Source organism: Watersipora subatra, chromosome 1, assembly GCF_963576615.1.
Source record: "Watersipora subatra chromosome 1, tzWatSuba1.1, whole genome shotgun sequence".
Lineage (NCBI taxonomy): Eukaryota > Metazoa > Bryozoa > Gymnolaemata > Cheilostomatida > Watersiporidae > Watersipora > Watersipora subatra.
The window spans coordinates 21,939,578-21,955,740 of NC_088708.1; the positions used below are offsets into that span (position 1 = coordinate 21,939,578).

The 16,163-nt window shown below is 37.8% G+C and overlaps 1 protein-coding gene across 2 annotated transcripts in view; it reads left to right on the plus strand.

Moving 5' to 3' along the window:
- Positions 1-16,163, plus strand: part of LOC137409002 (DNA polymerase delta catalytic subunit-like) — an 84,197-nt gene that overhangs the window by 27,662 nt on the left and 40,372 nt on the right. For both annotated transcript variants that reach the window (XR_010980265.1, XM_068095534.1), the window contains exons 12-14: positions 368-456; positions 5,685-5,915; positions 14,607-14,754. Coding sequence is in view for 1 of the 2 variants with exons in the window: in XM_068095534.1 (XP_067951635.1) it covers positions 368-456; positions 5,685-5,915; positions 14,607-14,754 (468 nt within the window). In the remaining variant the exon portion in view is untranslated. The remainder of the gene's footprint in view (positions 1-367; positions 457-5,684; positions 5,916-14,606; positions 14,755-16,163) is intronic.

Genomic DNA, 16,163 nt, shown 5'->3' on the forward strand with positions numbered 1-16,163 from the left:
TATTGTATGAAAACCTTTATGGAATATGGTTTCATCAAACTAGTGTGTGGTCGCAATTTTGTAGCTCTATGTTTGTACATCTAGTGAGAGTCAAGGATCAGGATTCCAAGCGCCTAAGGTCATGACCCCCACAGTTATTAGTAAAGTTAGACCCATAAGCCAACCACAAACTACTGTCAAGTATTGCCAGCTCTTTTATGAATGATTCCATCGTTGCGCAACAATGGATTGATCTGCATTTGCCACAGACTCAACTGGCCATCTTGTTTTTGTGTAAGAAAACAAAAAGCCAGTCACTTTTCAGCTTGTGCAATAGACAAAATCATAGGAGTGTGTAAAACTGTTTATGAGTTTGTGATATTCACAGGCCAAGACTCAAGATCTCCTAATACCCGTGATGCGAACACAGACGGGTGAAGAGTACACAGGTGCCACAGTCATCGAACCTAAAAGAGGGTACTTGTATAACATTTACCGTGTTACAAGGACAGTTAGGGGCTGCCAACTAGCAAATCAATAGTAGTGGCACCATGTACTGAAATCTACGATCTGGTTTACTATGGATATTGTTTGAACCCTTTTCATATTACAGTGCTGTCTATGCATTGGGGAAGTTATGTCCACACGCATGGATTTGGAGAATTGTTACGATTATCCAGTTTTAGCGCTAATAGGGAAATTTAAATACCCCATAAAAAGAGGTTTGATGCAACATTTGAGTAGGTGGAATTCATTGCTTTTCGGAATTAGTCGTTATATGCTCGCACTATAACATTAATGGTGGTAGTTCGACGTTTTATGGGAAAAAATAGAGTTGCATGAGGCATTTTTGAATATACTTAGCAGTTGAGATTCAGCGACAGCAAAAGTTGCAAACAGATTTAGGACATTTATATGAATATTAAATACCTTCAATAGCAATTTCCTGCTTTTGAAAAGTTTGCGCAATTTTGAATGTTGGCAGACATTAAAATACAAATAAACTTTAATCTGCAAAAAAAATTTTCATTTGATAAAAATTTACATTTCTAAATTACATCGATTACAAGTGTCGCAAATTCAGTGTAATACCTCCCATATAGATGCCCTCTGAAACTGTCAAGGGTTGTATCAGTCAGGCAGGTGGGAAAGTTGAACTCCAACATTTACGTTTTACGCCTTTTTCCCTTCACATCCTGTTCTTTTCTATCAGCATTGAATCGAATGACATGCATTGTGAACCAGACTCCAAGCTAGTAGCCACTATTAAACTATGAACTAGAGATAGGAATAATATAGTGTCATGCTTGTCATAAGGATCAGTCAAATACCCAGTAGCTTGTTTTCTATCGTCTCATGTGATGTGTGTAGGCGTTGTTACAAGTTGTTTGGTGACTAGAACTTTGGCCTTTGGCCCTGAATCACCAACAGAAAATGACACGCAGTCATTGACACCAGCAAAACCTGCTTTCTCAGATGAGGCAGACCACAAGAGATATGTCCATTCTGACGCACAGCAACAGCAGTATTCTAGGAAATTCTTATATGCACATTCAGGGGCCTTCTCCCAGCCTTGTTGGTTTATGTGGCAATGGTGATACTGTGAGCTGCGAAGGTTACTGTTTATTTAATTATTTGGATTGTTCAACTTGTTGGAGTTGTCTACTTCCAGCTATGGTTTCGTATCATCAATATCTTTTCTAAAGTTTATGCGTTCCACTTTGTCACTTGTTTACTAGGCACAGTCTTACTCACTTGTCAATCACATCAGCGAAAAGCACCGGTCTGTGTAGCCTGGATTTAGAGTGTTTCTCACGGACAGGAATATTAGACTCAATTAGCCTTTCATTGTTGTGTTGTTAACACGAATGTTTAATTTGGCTGTAAGCCAGTCAGCATCGTTTGTAAAAACTCCACAAGTTTGATTATCTGACACTGATTCTTGGGTACGAATCATTACAAGAGAATAGTTTATTTGAATGCATTACTCGTGCTTATTATGAACAAGTAGGTAATCGATAATCTACATTCACTTGTTTTGACATTTGACAGCTGCGGTGTTGTAATGGCTACCGTGCTGGCCTGACGAGCCCTGCAATTATTCATGCCTTTCGTTTGGCAACATGGCATCTTAGCAGGGCGAAGCTAGTCTGCTTGCCCGCTTATTTGTCTGCTTATTTGTCTGCAACGTTAGGCTCAGCGGCTTATGTACACATAAAGCTGCGTAGCTAATGATTGCTTTAAAATAGTTGCTTGCACTACCGTTTAGAAAATGCTGACCTTCACCTGTACAGTTCAATTCGGAAAGATTTTGTCTGCGAGTCCTTGTGAAAGTTGAACAGCGCTGCTCTCGCGCTGATTGCCGGCAACTACCAATGGTACTCAGCGTGTAGGTTCCCAGTTTACCGCCGATAGTCCTGCGATCCTGCCACCGGTGCTCGCAGCGTCAGCGTACATGGGAACCAGGCTTTATCATGGCTTCCTTGAGTAAACCAACACTGGAATAATGGCCAAGTGTTTTTGCAAGTCAGATCGCTGCAGTTGAAGTCATGGCTAACCTAAGCTGCTGATCAATTCCCTTCACTGTCCCAGAGAAATACGAATGATAAGTATAATGAAGCAATCTCTTGTTGACCGGAGTGGGTATGAAGCAAACATTCATTTAAGCATATGCGCATCTGTAAACATGGAGTTATCCTCCACACGCTGAAATAGAGTTGTGAATGAATCCAATAAAGCCTAACGAATATGCTCCGTTGTAAGGCAAGTGTTCGGTTATCCTACCATTTGTGTAGTCAAATATTCAGAGCATCCGTGATATGAGCACAGCTCTGGTATGAACAAGTGAACAAAGCTCACAAGCTCCACAACAAAGTAATTTAGTACGCGTGTACCTTGCCCTAGAGGTTCCGAATTTCGAGGGAATGCTATCAATTTTCAAAGTACAAAGTTATTTGCTCTGATATTTTTTTCGTTAGTCAAAAATGGTGTATGCTGGAGCAAATTTTTTCTGAGAGTTTGCAGTATTTAGTTTAGTTTGTTTTGTAGCTCAAAAAGGTTAGCGATGGGTACTTCACTTTTATAAATATTAAATGTAAAAACTAAATTTCAAATAAGAAACTAAACAAATGAAGTATTTAATAAAAAGGGTTATATTGTCACTTGGCTTTCTCATCGAAAACAGCAAACAAAGGCGTAGCTTTGATGATCCCAAAGGCACGGTACGTTGTTAGAGGTGAGAATGGAGATAATCGAAACTATGTGAACTTTAAATTAACATAACTTTCTTTTTTTATTTTCTTGTAATTTCACTACCACATACCGCTTTTCCACTTCCACTCATGTCAGTCTTTGTTTTGTTTGCTTCTTACTTTAACTCCATTATTGTTTTTGGAGTTGATCCAAAGACACTTCCTCAATTGTAAGGAAGGTGTCACCTTCATCCTTTTCTCAACACGATTACCACTCACGCTAGAATTATTGGAATTCATTGTAAAACTTTCAAAGTAAGTTATGAAGCACAGCCATACCTCGACATGCAAACTTAATGCATTCTGGGACTGAGCCGTATATCAGTTTACTCGTGTCTCAAAGCACTACTTCTTATATAGAATAATTAAACACAAATTAGTCTGTTACTATACTATGAAAAAGCCACATAAAATGGGATATTAGGGTGTAAAAATGTGTTCTTAATAATTGTAATTCAGTACCTACGCTAACAAAGTAACAAGCACCTATTTAGTTGGGAAAATTTGCAATAAAAGGTAACATTATTATGGGCATTACTGTAAGTTTTTATCCTTGAGGAAGTTTTTTATCATTGCGACCTTCGTAACAGAAACTTTGAATCTAACTTAAATGTATTTAGCTCACTAAACATCCAGTTGGATCTAACTTAAATGTATTTAGCTCACTAAACATCCAGTTGAAGCTAATTTTAATTTTCTACTAAACTTGTTTTAATTTTGCTGTCTCAATTATTTATTATTCGTTTCCGGTTTGTCGCTTTTACTTTGCGTTCACTATAGCTTTTTACCAACCTTTTAAAAAATTTTCAAACTGATTCAAGAAAAAAGACCAATCGATGCTGTTTTTGAAAGTCGGCCTCTCGCATACTTCACCATTTAGTGGCCATCGAAAACTGGCTTGTATGTTCGTATCTCAAAGATTACTCGTATTTCAAGGAAGAAACTTGCTTGAATTTCTCATATTTCGATTTTATTGTGCATTGGGGCACTCGTATGTTGAGGTATGACTCTACTGTTCAATTTTATTTGAACATTATAAAACCAAACTACGCCAAGGAGAACTACATGTTATATACTATAGGAGAACTATATATAAATGCTGATTTGGAAAAAATGTAATGTTTAAAAAACTGGGCATTGTATGTTGGAAGTTACCTTGGATATGCAGTCAAATCCTTCTCCGTCTTCTTACAACGTATATCGAGAGATTTGTATGTTATTTTGGTCATACGCCGAGGTTTTGATGTATAGGTCAGCTGATCCGGATGGATACTGCGCTGTAGGTCACATGACCTAGATGGCCATCTACTTTAAGTCACTTGACCTAGATTACTACTCTACTGTAGGTTACCTGACCTATAAAACCACCATACTGTAAGTCACATGACCTATATGAATACCCTAGTAGAAGTTGCTGACCTGGTTAAATGCCCTATTATAGGTTACCTGACATAGATGAATACCCTGGTCTATGTTACTTGACATAGAGGAATACTCTGGTATAGGTCATCTGATCCAGGTATATTTGCTAATATGGGAACAGCATTCATTATTCAATTGTTTGTTTATTTAAAATTTGACACAAGAAAATAGGCTAGATATAATAGGGCACAGTGGGGCACTGTGGAGCTCACAGACAATGTATGGACATGTTGAATAATAAATACATTTTAATGGGCACACCATTTTCAAGTGTCAAAAGTGACACGTTGTCCCGGGCACATGCTTATGGAAATATAGGAATGGTGCAAAAAAACTGACACCAAGAACCTCTTGACATTTGTTTAACCATGTGTAGATCAGTAGTACCAAAGAGAATAATGTTAACCCTTAAGAATATCTTAGATAAGCCTCTGGTAAAGGGGCAGTTTTATAAAAGTTTGTAAATGCGTGTTTTTAACACGTTGGCTGGCCTACTCTGCGTGGCATTGCTACAACTCTTTCATCTCCGTTTTATTATATTACACATGCTCTACCTCGTTCGACTATACCTCGACATACGAGAAATTTGAGATACAAGAAAAATTCTGAGAAAGTTGTTGCCTCGAGATACGAGACAAATTTGAGATATGAACAGGTTCTTGATGTGGCTAGATAGCTGAGTATGCGAGAAGCCACTTCGGAGAACAGCATCGCTTGATTTTTCTCGTCGGATCAGTTGAAATTCTTTTACAAAGGCCGGCTAAAAAGGAAGGTGAAAGCGAGTCAAAAAGAGCCACACCGGAAAAAGAAATGTGTATTTATAAAGTGGTTTTTATATAGGAAAAATTGATTTGAGATACGAGCTAACTCCTTGAACGCATTAAGCATGTATACCGAGGTATGACTGCACTACATTTCCTCCCTCAGTTTTCTGAGCACTCACCGGTTGGTTAATCCCCATGGTTATACCAATCATGTAATCATTTGGTTATTGTGGAAAAATATATACACAGCTGTTTCATGTCTCTGTAGGTACTACAACACACCCATCGCAACTCTCGATTTTGCATCGCTGTATCCTTCAATAATTCTGGCACATAATTTGTGTTACACAACTCTACTACCACCTGGAGCTATCAAACGATTGGGTCTCACCGAAGATGACTATAACAAAACGCCCTCTGGCAACTACTTCGTCAAACCAGCATTGAGGAATGGCTTGTTGCCAGAGGTTCTGAATGACCTTCTCACCGCAAGGAAAAAGTAAGTTGGCAGTAGTCATGTTTCTCCGTCTTCCGGTTGTTTCAGCTGTTGACAGTTTAAATTTGTCTTGTTATGTGAATGAACTGGTATAAGTCTAGGAAGATTTGGCCGGATGTTGATGGAATGACTTGCTATAAAATATGTTAATGTGTCAGTGGTGGCGTGTTGACAACTATGCAGGTTGTTTTGTCTATCGGAGTTAAAGTCAAAATTGTTGTGCACGCTCGTGCTATAACGGCCTGTGCTCCAGTTTGGTCTGTGAATAGGTTTCATTCCCTATTTCCATTGTTTGGATTGTGCAAATTTGGAATTGTGCGCACGTTGAGTTTGTGTGCGATTGAGCGTTTCAATGTACATTCTTACTGCGGATTAACGTAGACAATCTGTTAAGATAAGTAATTCTACGGCAGAGGTGACAGCGGTGCACACCTATCTCGCTTACACGCCATTTTCTTACGCATCATTCTTATGCGTCGTTTCCATCTTTCGCAAGTCGGAAATGTCCGATCAGAGTTTGCAAAAACAAAACTCACCTGTCTTGCGGTTTTTGACCGTTTTCATCTTGCTGATGATGCAAACTGCGTCGGGGAAACATAGTGACTACAGGAGAACTGACTAGTTTGTCCATCGTAATAGTAGCTTTGTTTGCTTCTCTTTTACCAGTTCACTTGTTTCTCATACCAAGAAATGATTTATAATAAGAAATTAGGAGTTGGCCTCTCAGTCTCTATAGTCAAGCTTATACTTGCGTACTCATGAATGGACATGATTTAGGCATTACTAACTTTGAGAGGCTTCGTAGACCACAAGAAATGATAACCACCGCAAAAATGGTAGTTGAGCATATATATGGCTGGTTAGTAATGAACATTCCCTCGTATAACGCTTACTATAGTCTTGCAAGACTTTAGGAGCCAGCATCATTCTAGTCGCTGATTAAAAGCAACAGAAATGGAACTGACCTAGTTTTTTAATATAGTCTGCCTTCAGTCTATGCATATTTTTGATGTAATTAAACTCTTTATTGAGTCTTGAAATTCCTCATTATCTTCGCTATAATACGCACTTCATCCGCGCCTCCAAAACCATGTGTATATATTAGAAAAAGGTTGCTTTCAACAGGATTTGAACTCATGACTTTCGGCTTGGTAGATCAACACTCCCTCACCCGCACCAATCAACCACCTTCCCACATTTTAGTATAATTGTGCCGTTAGTTATTGCACCTGACGATCACTCATGACCCAATGGGCTCAGTAGGGTCAGTCTATGTTACCCTATGACTGTCAGTCTATGTTACCCTATGACTGTCAGTCTATGTTACCCTATGACTGTCAGTCTATGTTACCCTATGACTGTCAGTCTATGTTACCCTATGACTGTCAGTTTGTTACCCTATGACTGTCAGTTTATGTCACCCTATGACTGTCAGTCTATGTTACCATATGACTGTCAGTCTCTATCATATCTGTCTGTATTCCGCCCCTCCGTGGGCCAACCGATTGCAGATGCTGAGCACAACTTTATCGGTTTAGCAATAAGTTTTCTTTTCATAAACATTGAGTAGGCGTGGTTATGCCAAGTGTGTGCAAGTACTGCTTTTTAGTCCTCTTCCTGGCCAGCCATGATGATCTGTGATCGAAACAAATTTTTTCCATAAAATAATTTTGCAAAAGTTTTGGTAGTTGTCTCCCTTGGGTCGCTTACTACCTTTTGAATATTTTTTTGGAATCCGCTCAATATGTCATTTTTATACCATTCATTTTAGCCTATTTACAATTTTTCTTGGTTACAAGTATAAACTAAGTTGGTAATTATAATTTTAATACTTTTATATGAAAGGGGAAATTTATAAACTTGATAAAGTGATAACTTGTTCTCACTTTGATTCACGTTAAAACTACTTTTAGATTTGCTTCCTTCGGTATGCTCTTTATTCACTAGTACATACTAATCATGTTGACCATGCATTCATACTGCTGCTTCTGCAATGCTATATATAGGCAGATTATAATTGAAAATGGCCATTTTTGCGCTGCTAGTAATAGGAGATTCTCCAAGTGCTGTTTTGTAATAGTCAATCAAGTTTGATAACACAAAAAGTCTAGTACTATCAGGCTGTTGATCTTTATTTGAATTACAGTAATAATATAATATTACTTATATTACATAATGATATAATACTACTCATAGCATGCAATAAAACTAAATTGCGTACTATAAATGGGGATACGATAGCATAATCCATACATACATACGTATATCCATAATTAATCTGTATTTGTAGTAAGATTTGTTCCGTGATGAATATTAAGTTATGTTATACAAAGGTCTGCAAAATCTTCAGGCAAACGAAAATGACACAGAATTATTTTTAGTTAGCTGACCAGATAGTCTACTACGTTATTGATTCAGGTATGTATTAATTAATCTATTAATCTATATATACATGTATATATATATTTCTCAAAGTATGTCTGTCGTATACCATCTGTTGGTTTTCCAGCTATAACTATTACTAGAAATTTCCCTGTCATACAGCCCACGAACAAAGTGATATTGGAAAAAAGAAAGGGTACTGATGGTTGAGAAATGCAATATTAGCAGTCAAATGGCATTGCAGTGCAATAAGATAACTGCAATGGTAGCTGTAATGTACTGGGTGTTATTATATACAACAAACAGCAATAATGAAAGGAAAAGATTATGTTTATATCTCTCCCCCGCAATAGGAGAAATGCAATATTAGAAGCAAAATGCACTGATATTATTAGAATAACCAATATTATTAATACAGTAATACAGTTATAATAAAAAACCAATGCACAATTTTGTTTACATTTCAAAATGTAAACAAAATAGCTAACAAAATCAAGAAGTTGTGATATTTATATAGATTTTTAGAAAATCTATTTAACAAAACACTTTAAAAAAAAAATAACAGTAACATATTGCCCAACATCGATCACTATATACTTCGATCTTGCAAATTCGAATGCTTATTCTTATAATTAAATCTTATAAAATCGATTAATTATTCTTATAATTAAATATTGTAATAATCTCATAAGAACCGTTAAAAAATATCGTCATTTCCTTTACTTTCACTGCTTTGGACATCAGTTGGAATACCAAAGTACTCATAAGTGTCCAAAATGTCAGTTACTTTGAAATCGGCAAAAAAGAAACGATTGCTTTTCCGTACTTCTACGTTAATTACAGAAACCTTCGGCAATTACACCAATGCTATAAATCGGTGAAATGTGCACAGGTTTTTTCGTGAAATGCGCACGACTTAATGGTTCTATTCTCTGTCGCTCTGCGTTTCGTTTGCCAGTCTTAATTTTGATAAAAAGTAAGGCTTGTCAAGTTTTAATAACGATTTCAGGCCGAATTAACCTGTTTATTTATGTATAATCCGATCAGATGGGTAAGGTTTAGGAAATTTTCTACAAATAATAAAGACTTGGTAACATATTTAAATAGGTTTATATGTGTTTTGTATCGTTATTATACTTAAACGGCTCCATTGAAAAATGGTTAAATTCGGTGATGAGATTTCGGTACAAGGGTTTGCGACGGCTGTTGCTGAATCATTTTCGTGAGTTGTGTGCACATATGCATTTATCATAAATCTCCCAAACAATCGCTTCGTTCTTGTTTGGTCGTGGGATTAGAACAGCGGAGCTGGACAACAATGCAGACACAAAGTCATGGAATACGGTCATTGGAAGCCTAGCCTTAATAACTAGCTTAGTGAAATTTTCTATTGGCAATATGCCAGGCTACTAGCTTGAAATGTACAGTTGCTGACAAAGTATTAAAACATTTGCAGTTGTTTTTATTTTTCTCTTAATTTATTTCAACTACACAAAACACTTATCTCATGATATGTACCGTACTTTTCGGACTATTAGCCGCTACTTTTTTCTGATGATTTGAGCCATGCGGCTTATATAAGGGTGCGGCTATTCTGTGTTTTTTTCTCTCATCGCTAGGGCGCATTAACCGGAATATCCGATTAGTTCGCCTCCAGCGGTGAAAGAAAAAACGAAGCAATGCCTAACGGCACTGTTCCATTTGGCACTGGGTTGAAAAGCGTCGATTAATACGGAACAGTGCCTAACGGCACTGTTCCGTTTTAACCAGCAAAGTTTCTGCGGCGTTAACAAGCACCATCCTGAGCTCGTCTCAAGTTCTGCGGCCTACAAAAAGGCCTACAAAGGTGTGGCTTATGTATTGTCTTATCAGTTTTTTTGAAAATAAAGCAGATGCGGCTTATATAGTAGCCTGTCTTGACAAACTGTTGTTTGTGCGGAGTTGTCCCCCCGTCGAGTGGGCGAGTTACACAACAGTTTGTCACAAGAAGTACTGCACCTGATGCATCAGCTGCACTTATAGGGAGTTGTTCTCTTCTGTCTATGCGGCTTGGTTGCGATGTTATGTCGGTCGCTCCATTGGTAATCATAACGAATTTCGCGCACAAATTAATGTAGAAAAAAAAGGATTACAACGTTTAACCAGCGACCAGCCTCTGCGGTAAACTTTAGTAGAACTTAATCATAAAATAAATTGAAAATAAAACCCATAAGAACAAATGAAACTAACTTATACAAAAATAGAAATAAAACTGACTGAGCGCACAAATAACGACATGTTTAGTCGCTGTTGTTGCCTAAGTTCTTAGGTTCTACTAAAGTTTACCGCAGAGACTGGTCGCTGGTTAAACGTTGCAACCTTATTTTTTTCTACATAATTTTTTGGGCAAAATTCGTTATGATTACCAATGGAGCGACCGACATAACATCGCAACCAAGCCACATAGACGGAAGAGAACAACTCCTTATAAGTGCAGCTGATGCATCAGGTGCAGTACGTCTTGTGACAAGCTGTTGTGTTGCTCGCCCGCTCGACGGAGGGACAACTCCGCAAAAACAACAGTTTATCAAGACAGGCTACTTATATATAGGTGCAGTTTATAGTCCGAAAAGTATGGTACACTCTGTTTTCGTGATGCGGTTAATCTGCAATCTTTGGCGAGTTGGAAACGACAAAAACTTGCAAGTCAAGTGAGTTTTGTTGCACATTTTTATCGATCGTTTCGCGATTGCGAAAGATGGAAACAGCACTCGTGAATGATGCGTGAGAAGTGTCCCGCAGGCTATTCCATTTTAAACATTTTCCACATTTCATTCGCTACTATTTCGATTTGAAGTAAGTTGCTATGACCTCTGGCATAGAATTCCTTCTTTTTAACAAAAAAGCTCGCAAAAGTTTTTAATAGAACTTTCTCAACGGTGTGAATGTTCATTGAAATACTTAGCCTATGGCACCGGAACACAACACGTGTACAATGGAAACAGTGATAATGAGTGGTTCCTTTCAGTGTCCCACATTACTCTGTGTTTATCCATGCGCGTTAGCGTAAAGAAGGCATGTGTTGTCGCACAAAAGCCTTGATTACGTAGGCTGTTTCTAAATTAAGACTGTAAAGAGTTAAGGCCGGGCCACACGTATCGTGTAATTTCTGACCTGCCACACGGAGTTTCCCCACCACGGATTCGTACGAAACTAACTTTCAACTAGCCAATCATAACGCGGTGATAAATTGAAGCCGATTCCGTTTCAATCATTTGCTTCAGTACAAACATGCGGGTCAGATCTAAAAAAGATAACGATTTGTGAGTTTCTAGTCGCAATTCCTAATTCCTAAAATCGGTTGCGGAATGTACACGTAAATTAATTTTGGGCCTACAATATAACTGCGCGTTAATAAGGTCGTTTCTACGCAACTACAAAACTGCTAATGCTAGTTGCACTGAGTAGTTGTAGTAGGCTGTTGTTGTAAATGGTTTTAGTATACTTTTGAATAGAGCTTGTACATTGATAATATTATTACGAACTATTACGTATGTACTACATTGCAAAACGGTTATTTTGTATGACTACAGCAGGTTTTGGCTTGCTCACAAAACCGTTTTACTTTTTCTTCTAATTACAATACAAATTTGAACCTGACTTTTCAGCAATTATTAGCCTAGCTACAAAACAGTTATATTTCTATTAAATACATATTGGAACCTGACTTTTCAGCAAATATTAGTCTAGCTACATAACAGTTATATTTCTATTAAATAAATCCATTACGTCCATGGTACTACTGATTACATATAATCGCCAACACAGTACACAGTTTTCAAACCGAGTTAGGAACTGCGGGCTAGAAACTCGCAAATCGTTATCTTTTTTAGATCTGACCAAACATGCGCAAAAGAAAACGGCCTTCAACATTCAACTAACCTTTTCAACCGACCAATCAAACAATGATTTGTAGGAATTTCTGACGTTTCGTCCAATTCAGGATTCGTTCATCGTGCGCAACCAACGATGGACGAATTCGTCCAAATGTCCATTTGTACGAATCGTTTCGTCCAAATTTCGCCGATTTCGTGAGAATTTTGTCTCGTGTGGCCCTACCTTTAGCCATGACAGTATGTTTATGTTTTCTACCCACTCGCAGCGCTATTTTGGATGTAAACAGAAAAGAGCTTCGAAGGAGTCAATACATTGTTGCATTTGCCATTTTAAATTTTTTCTGTTTTAGCAGTTTCTATTCCATATTCCACTGTAGCTTATTAAGCGTATTTCATAAATCTTTGAATAATTAGTATCCTGGCAGTCTAGTGTGCCATGGAAGATTGTCAGCTATGCCAATAAAGCGCAGAGAATCGGCATCTGCGCAACTATTTTTAGGTTATCCGAAAATGGTCGATTGGCGATTTTATCGCAGGCTTTCTGAGGGGCGAGGAGATATCGCTGGCGTGTGCCCAAACACATTTGAGTAATTCACCATCGAACAATAACGTGGACACGCTCGCAAACAGCCAATAAATTTCTGGATTACCACTTTCTTCGGAGTTGTTAATAAATTTAAGTAGACTTGGCGCCTTCTAGACAACTTCTGCTTCTGTAAAGGCCTGTCTCACTTTCACGAATTGCATTCTTAGAACACTTAAGAAAAAGACGAGTCTTATATTCTTAACGATAATATTTAATGATCTTTGTATATAATTTACTTTATAGTAGTTTTTAATATAATAAATAAATATTTACCATTCTCAAGATGGTCAAACTGCGCAAAGATTGACTCTCAAATGTTGGTTTTCAACTGGGTTCAACTAGTAACTGTACGTGACAAAATTGCGTACTACATGTAACTTGGTGTATATGAAATGATCTGGATCGTACTACAAGTACGCAGGCGTCAATTGTCTTGCTCACAGTATAATATACCTACTATATATTAGGTTTGTAAAAATATAGCTACTAAAGTTGCCCCGATTTTGGTATTGGAATTGGCGCCGGTATGGGCGTCAAGTATCTGAATCAGTATCGGCCGATCTTTTCTTAAAAATCTGAAATTTCAGATACTTTTAACAGATCAGCTATTAAGCAGAAAACAATATTTTAGCCTGTGACACTGATAAAGATCATCAGCAGCAAGTTCCTTACTCTTACCTAATGAATTCGGGCCTGCTACACCATTTATTTCATGTCTAGAGCCTGATTAACATCAACACAGCCAAAAGAGGAACTTTTTTGCTTTAGTCAGGACAAATACCACAAAATGCTGTATTTCCTAATTACAGCGATGGAATTTATTGCAGCCAATCACGAACAAGATAACCAAAAAGAGAAACAAGAATGCAGTGTAATATTTTTATTTACTAACATTACGAAAGTAATTTGAGCAAGCGATGCATAAGGTTATCTATTTCTCTCTACATCCCGACGATACATAGCTTGTTTTTTTCCCTTTTATTATATTCATTTACACATTAAATTTTGAAGTTTGTTTAAATAATTATGATCCTACAGATCATTTGATGAGCTAGTTCTTGTGAGTAAACAATTGCTGGTCTTACTGTTAATTAAAAAACGCTGTTCTTTCACAAGTGCTGCTAACGTTGTTGCTGTTTTTGTTGACAACAACAATAAATACAAACAAATAAATACATTAATATTTATATTTTTTATAATAAAATGAAAAATTATCTGTGCAACGCAAAAGATCTGAATCGGATTATTTTTCAATAAGAATTGGTATATCGGATCGGTATCCGAATCGGCTGGTGAATTTAGAATCGGGGCATCTCTAATAGCTACTCTACATTCGACCAGAAAAGATCGATCATTATGGGGTGAAAGCAGTAGCTGTGATGCAATTTTAAAGTTTTCTCCTTTTGCAAAAAATATGGCTAATGACAAAAGCCGGTGCTTGTTCAAGGGTGGTAGCATTAAAAAACACCAACTATGGCCTGTGAACTTAAATATAATTTAATGTTTCTAAAAGTGATAAGACTTACACAGGAAAGGAGCTAAATTTAATTTTGTCCCAATTCATGCCTTTGACCATGCACTTATTATTATTATTCTTTCAACGTTTAAAAGGGAAAGTCAAGCCATCAAGTAAAAAAGGCCGATTCGTGAATTATCGTGTACTAACTTACAAATGTTGCAATTTTACATTTTGGTATTCCCAGCCCTGGATAGTTAGTGTTCAATTGGATATGGTTTATCATGAAAGTATCATTGCCGAGAATATTGCCATAAAGTTTCCTAGAGGCATATTACACTGTGAGCATCATCTCGATATCTCGTGTATCAAATGCTTCTCTTGCTGTTCATTAGAGCGAAAGCTGACTTGAAACTGGAAACAGACCCGTTTAAGAAGAAGGTCCTTGATGGGCGGCAATTCGCGCTCAAGCTGAGTGCAAACTCTGTATACGGTTTTACTGGAGCACAAGTTGGTCGCTTACCATGTCTTGAGATATCGCAGGTTGGTTACAATAATACTAAGTTTACATACAATGATAGCGTTGCAGCACCTCATGTGACGCTGCAATGCCATCATGGAAACAGCCGTGTCGCTCTCATTCTGTCATGATTATGATTCAGTGTTAGAAGCAAAATACCCATGCGATACGCCATCTCTGTGCCAGAGAATATGGCGTTAGCGACCAACGGGGTCGGAGTCGCACTTGTGAATGCTCATAGATCATGCTTTCCTGTTGCATCATATGCAGAAAGATGATAACTCTATTATAGTGTGCACTCTGGAAACATGATAGTTTGTTGGCCTATCGTATTGCTGCGGTATTTGTGCACCCAGGTGTCTCTACACTATCACTGCATGGAAACTTAATGTACTTCGTTCAAGCTCGCCAGATGCCTTCAACGGATACCTTTCCCTATCACTATGTTTTCATGATGCGCAGTACTTCGGAGTTTGGTTCTCTCCGAATCATGGAAACGGCGTCTGCGCACTGATCAGTGCGAAGCCAGCGCAAATTCACAGCAAGGAAACGGCAATTGCGCAGTGGCTGCGCATAGCTCTCTTGCTGTGGAGGCAGATTCACCGAGGACCATAAACTAGTACAAAAGTTATCCTGCTGTTGCTTATCTTGTTTTTTTTCTATTCTTCTGATCTTCTTTCACTTAAATTTAATTATGGTTTGTGCACCCACTAGGATGATGAGGTGATTACTTTCCTGGACTTTGTTATCAATACCAACGCTTTTCGAAAAATAGGTGGCAAGTCCTAAAGTGACATTTAAATAATATATTACTTAAAATACTTATTAAAATATATTCCTTTGTAAAAATTGTGTCAAGGTTTATAAAACCTTGTGAATGTTTATTGTAAATAAAAGTATAATGACGACAGAAGCATGAAAAGACCGTTTCTGACATTCGGTATCCATGATCGATTCTATGTCTCCATCCGGCGATTCGATTTATACAATTTCTCTTCTCTGGCTAATTTGCTGAAAACCACTGCGCAGCATGTAAACGTACAATCTCCTCGATTTCGGAGGGGGCTGCATCGAAGTACTGCGCATCATGGAAACATAGTGTATAATTGACTTGCGAGTCATATATAATCCACTGGCACGTACTGTGCCAAGTACATGCCAGTTGCAAGCACTTTTCCTCGTTCCGGTCTTGGCTCCATGACCAGTGGTTAGCATAATTTTGCGTACTGTGGTTGTTATTGTTCTGTGCCAGGCTATGTGGTTTGGTTATATTATCATAGAATGGGTTAGCTGCAAGCCATCCTTCAGCATGTTTTGAGGCTTGTTTGCGTTGACCTAGTCGAAAGAATCGGCTAATCTTGTAAATCATATGTTGCTGCAGCCGTTTATTTGCCTAGGATCTGTTCATTTTTGAGTATTAGGTTGCCCTGCC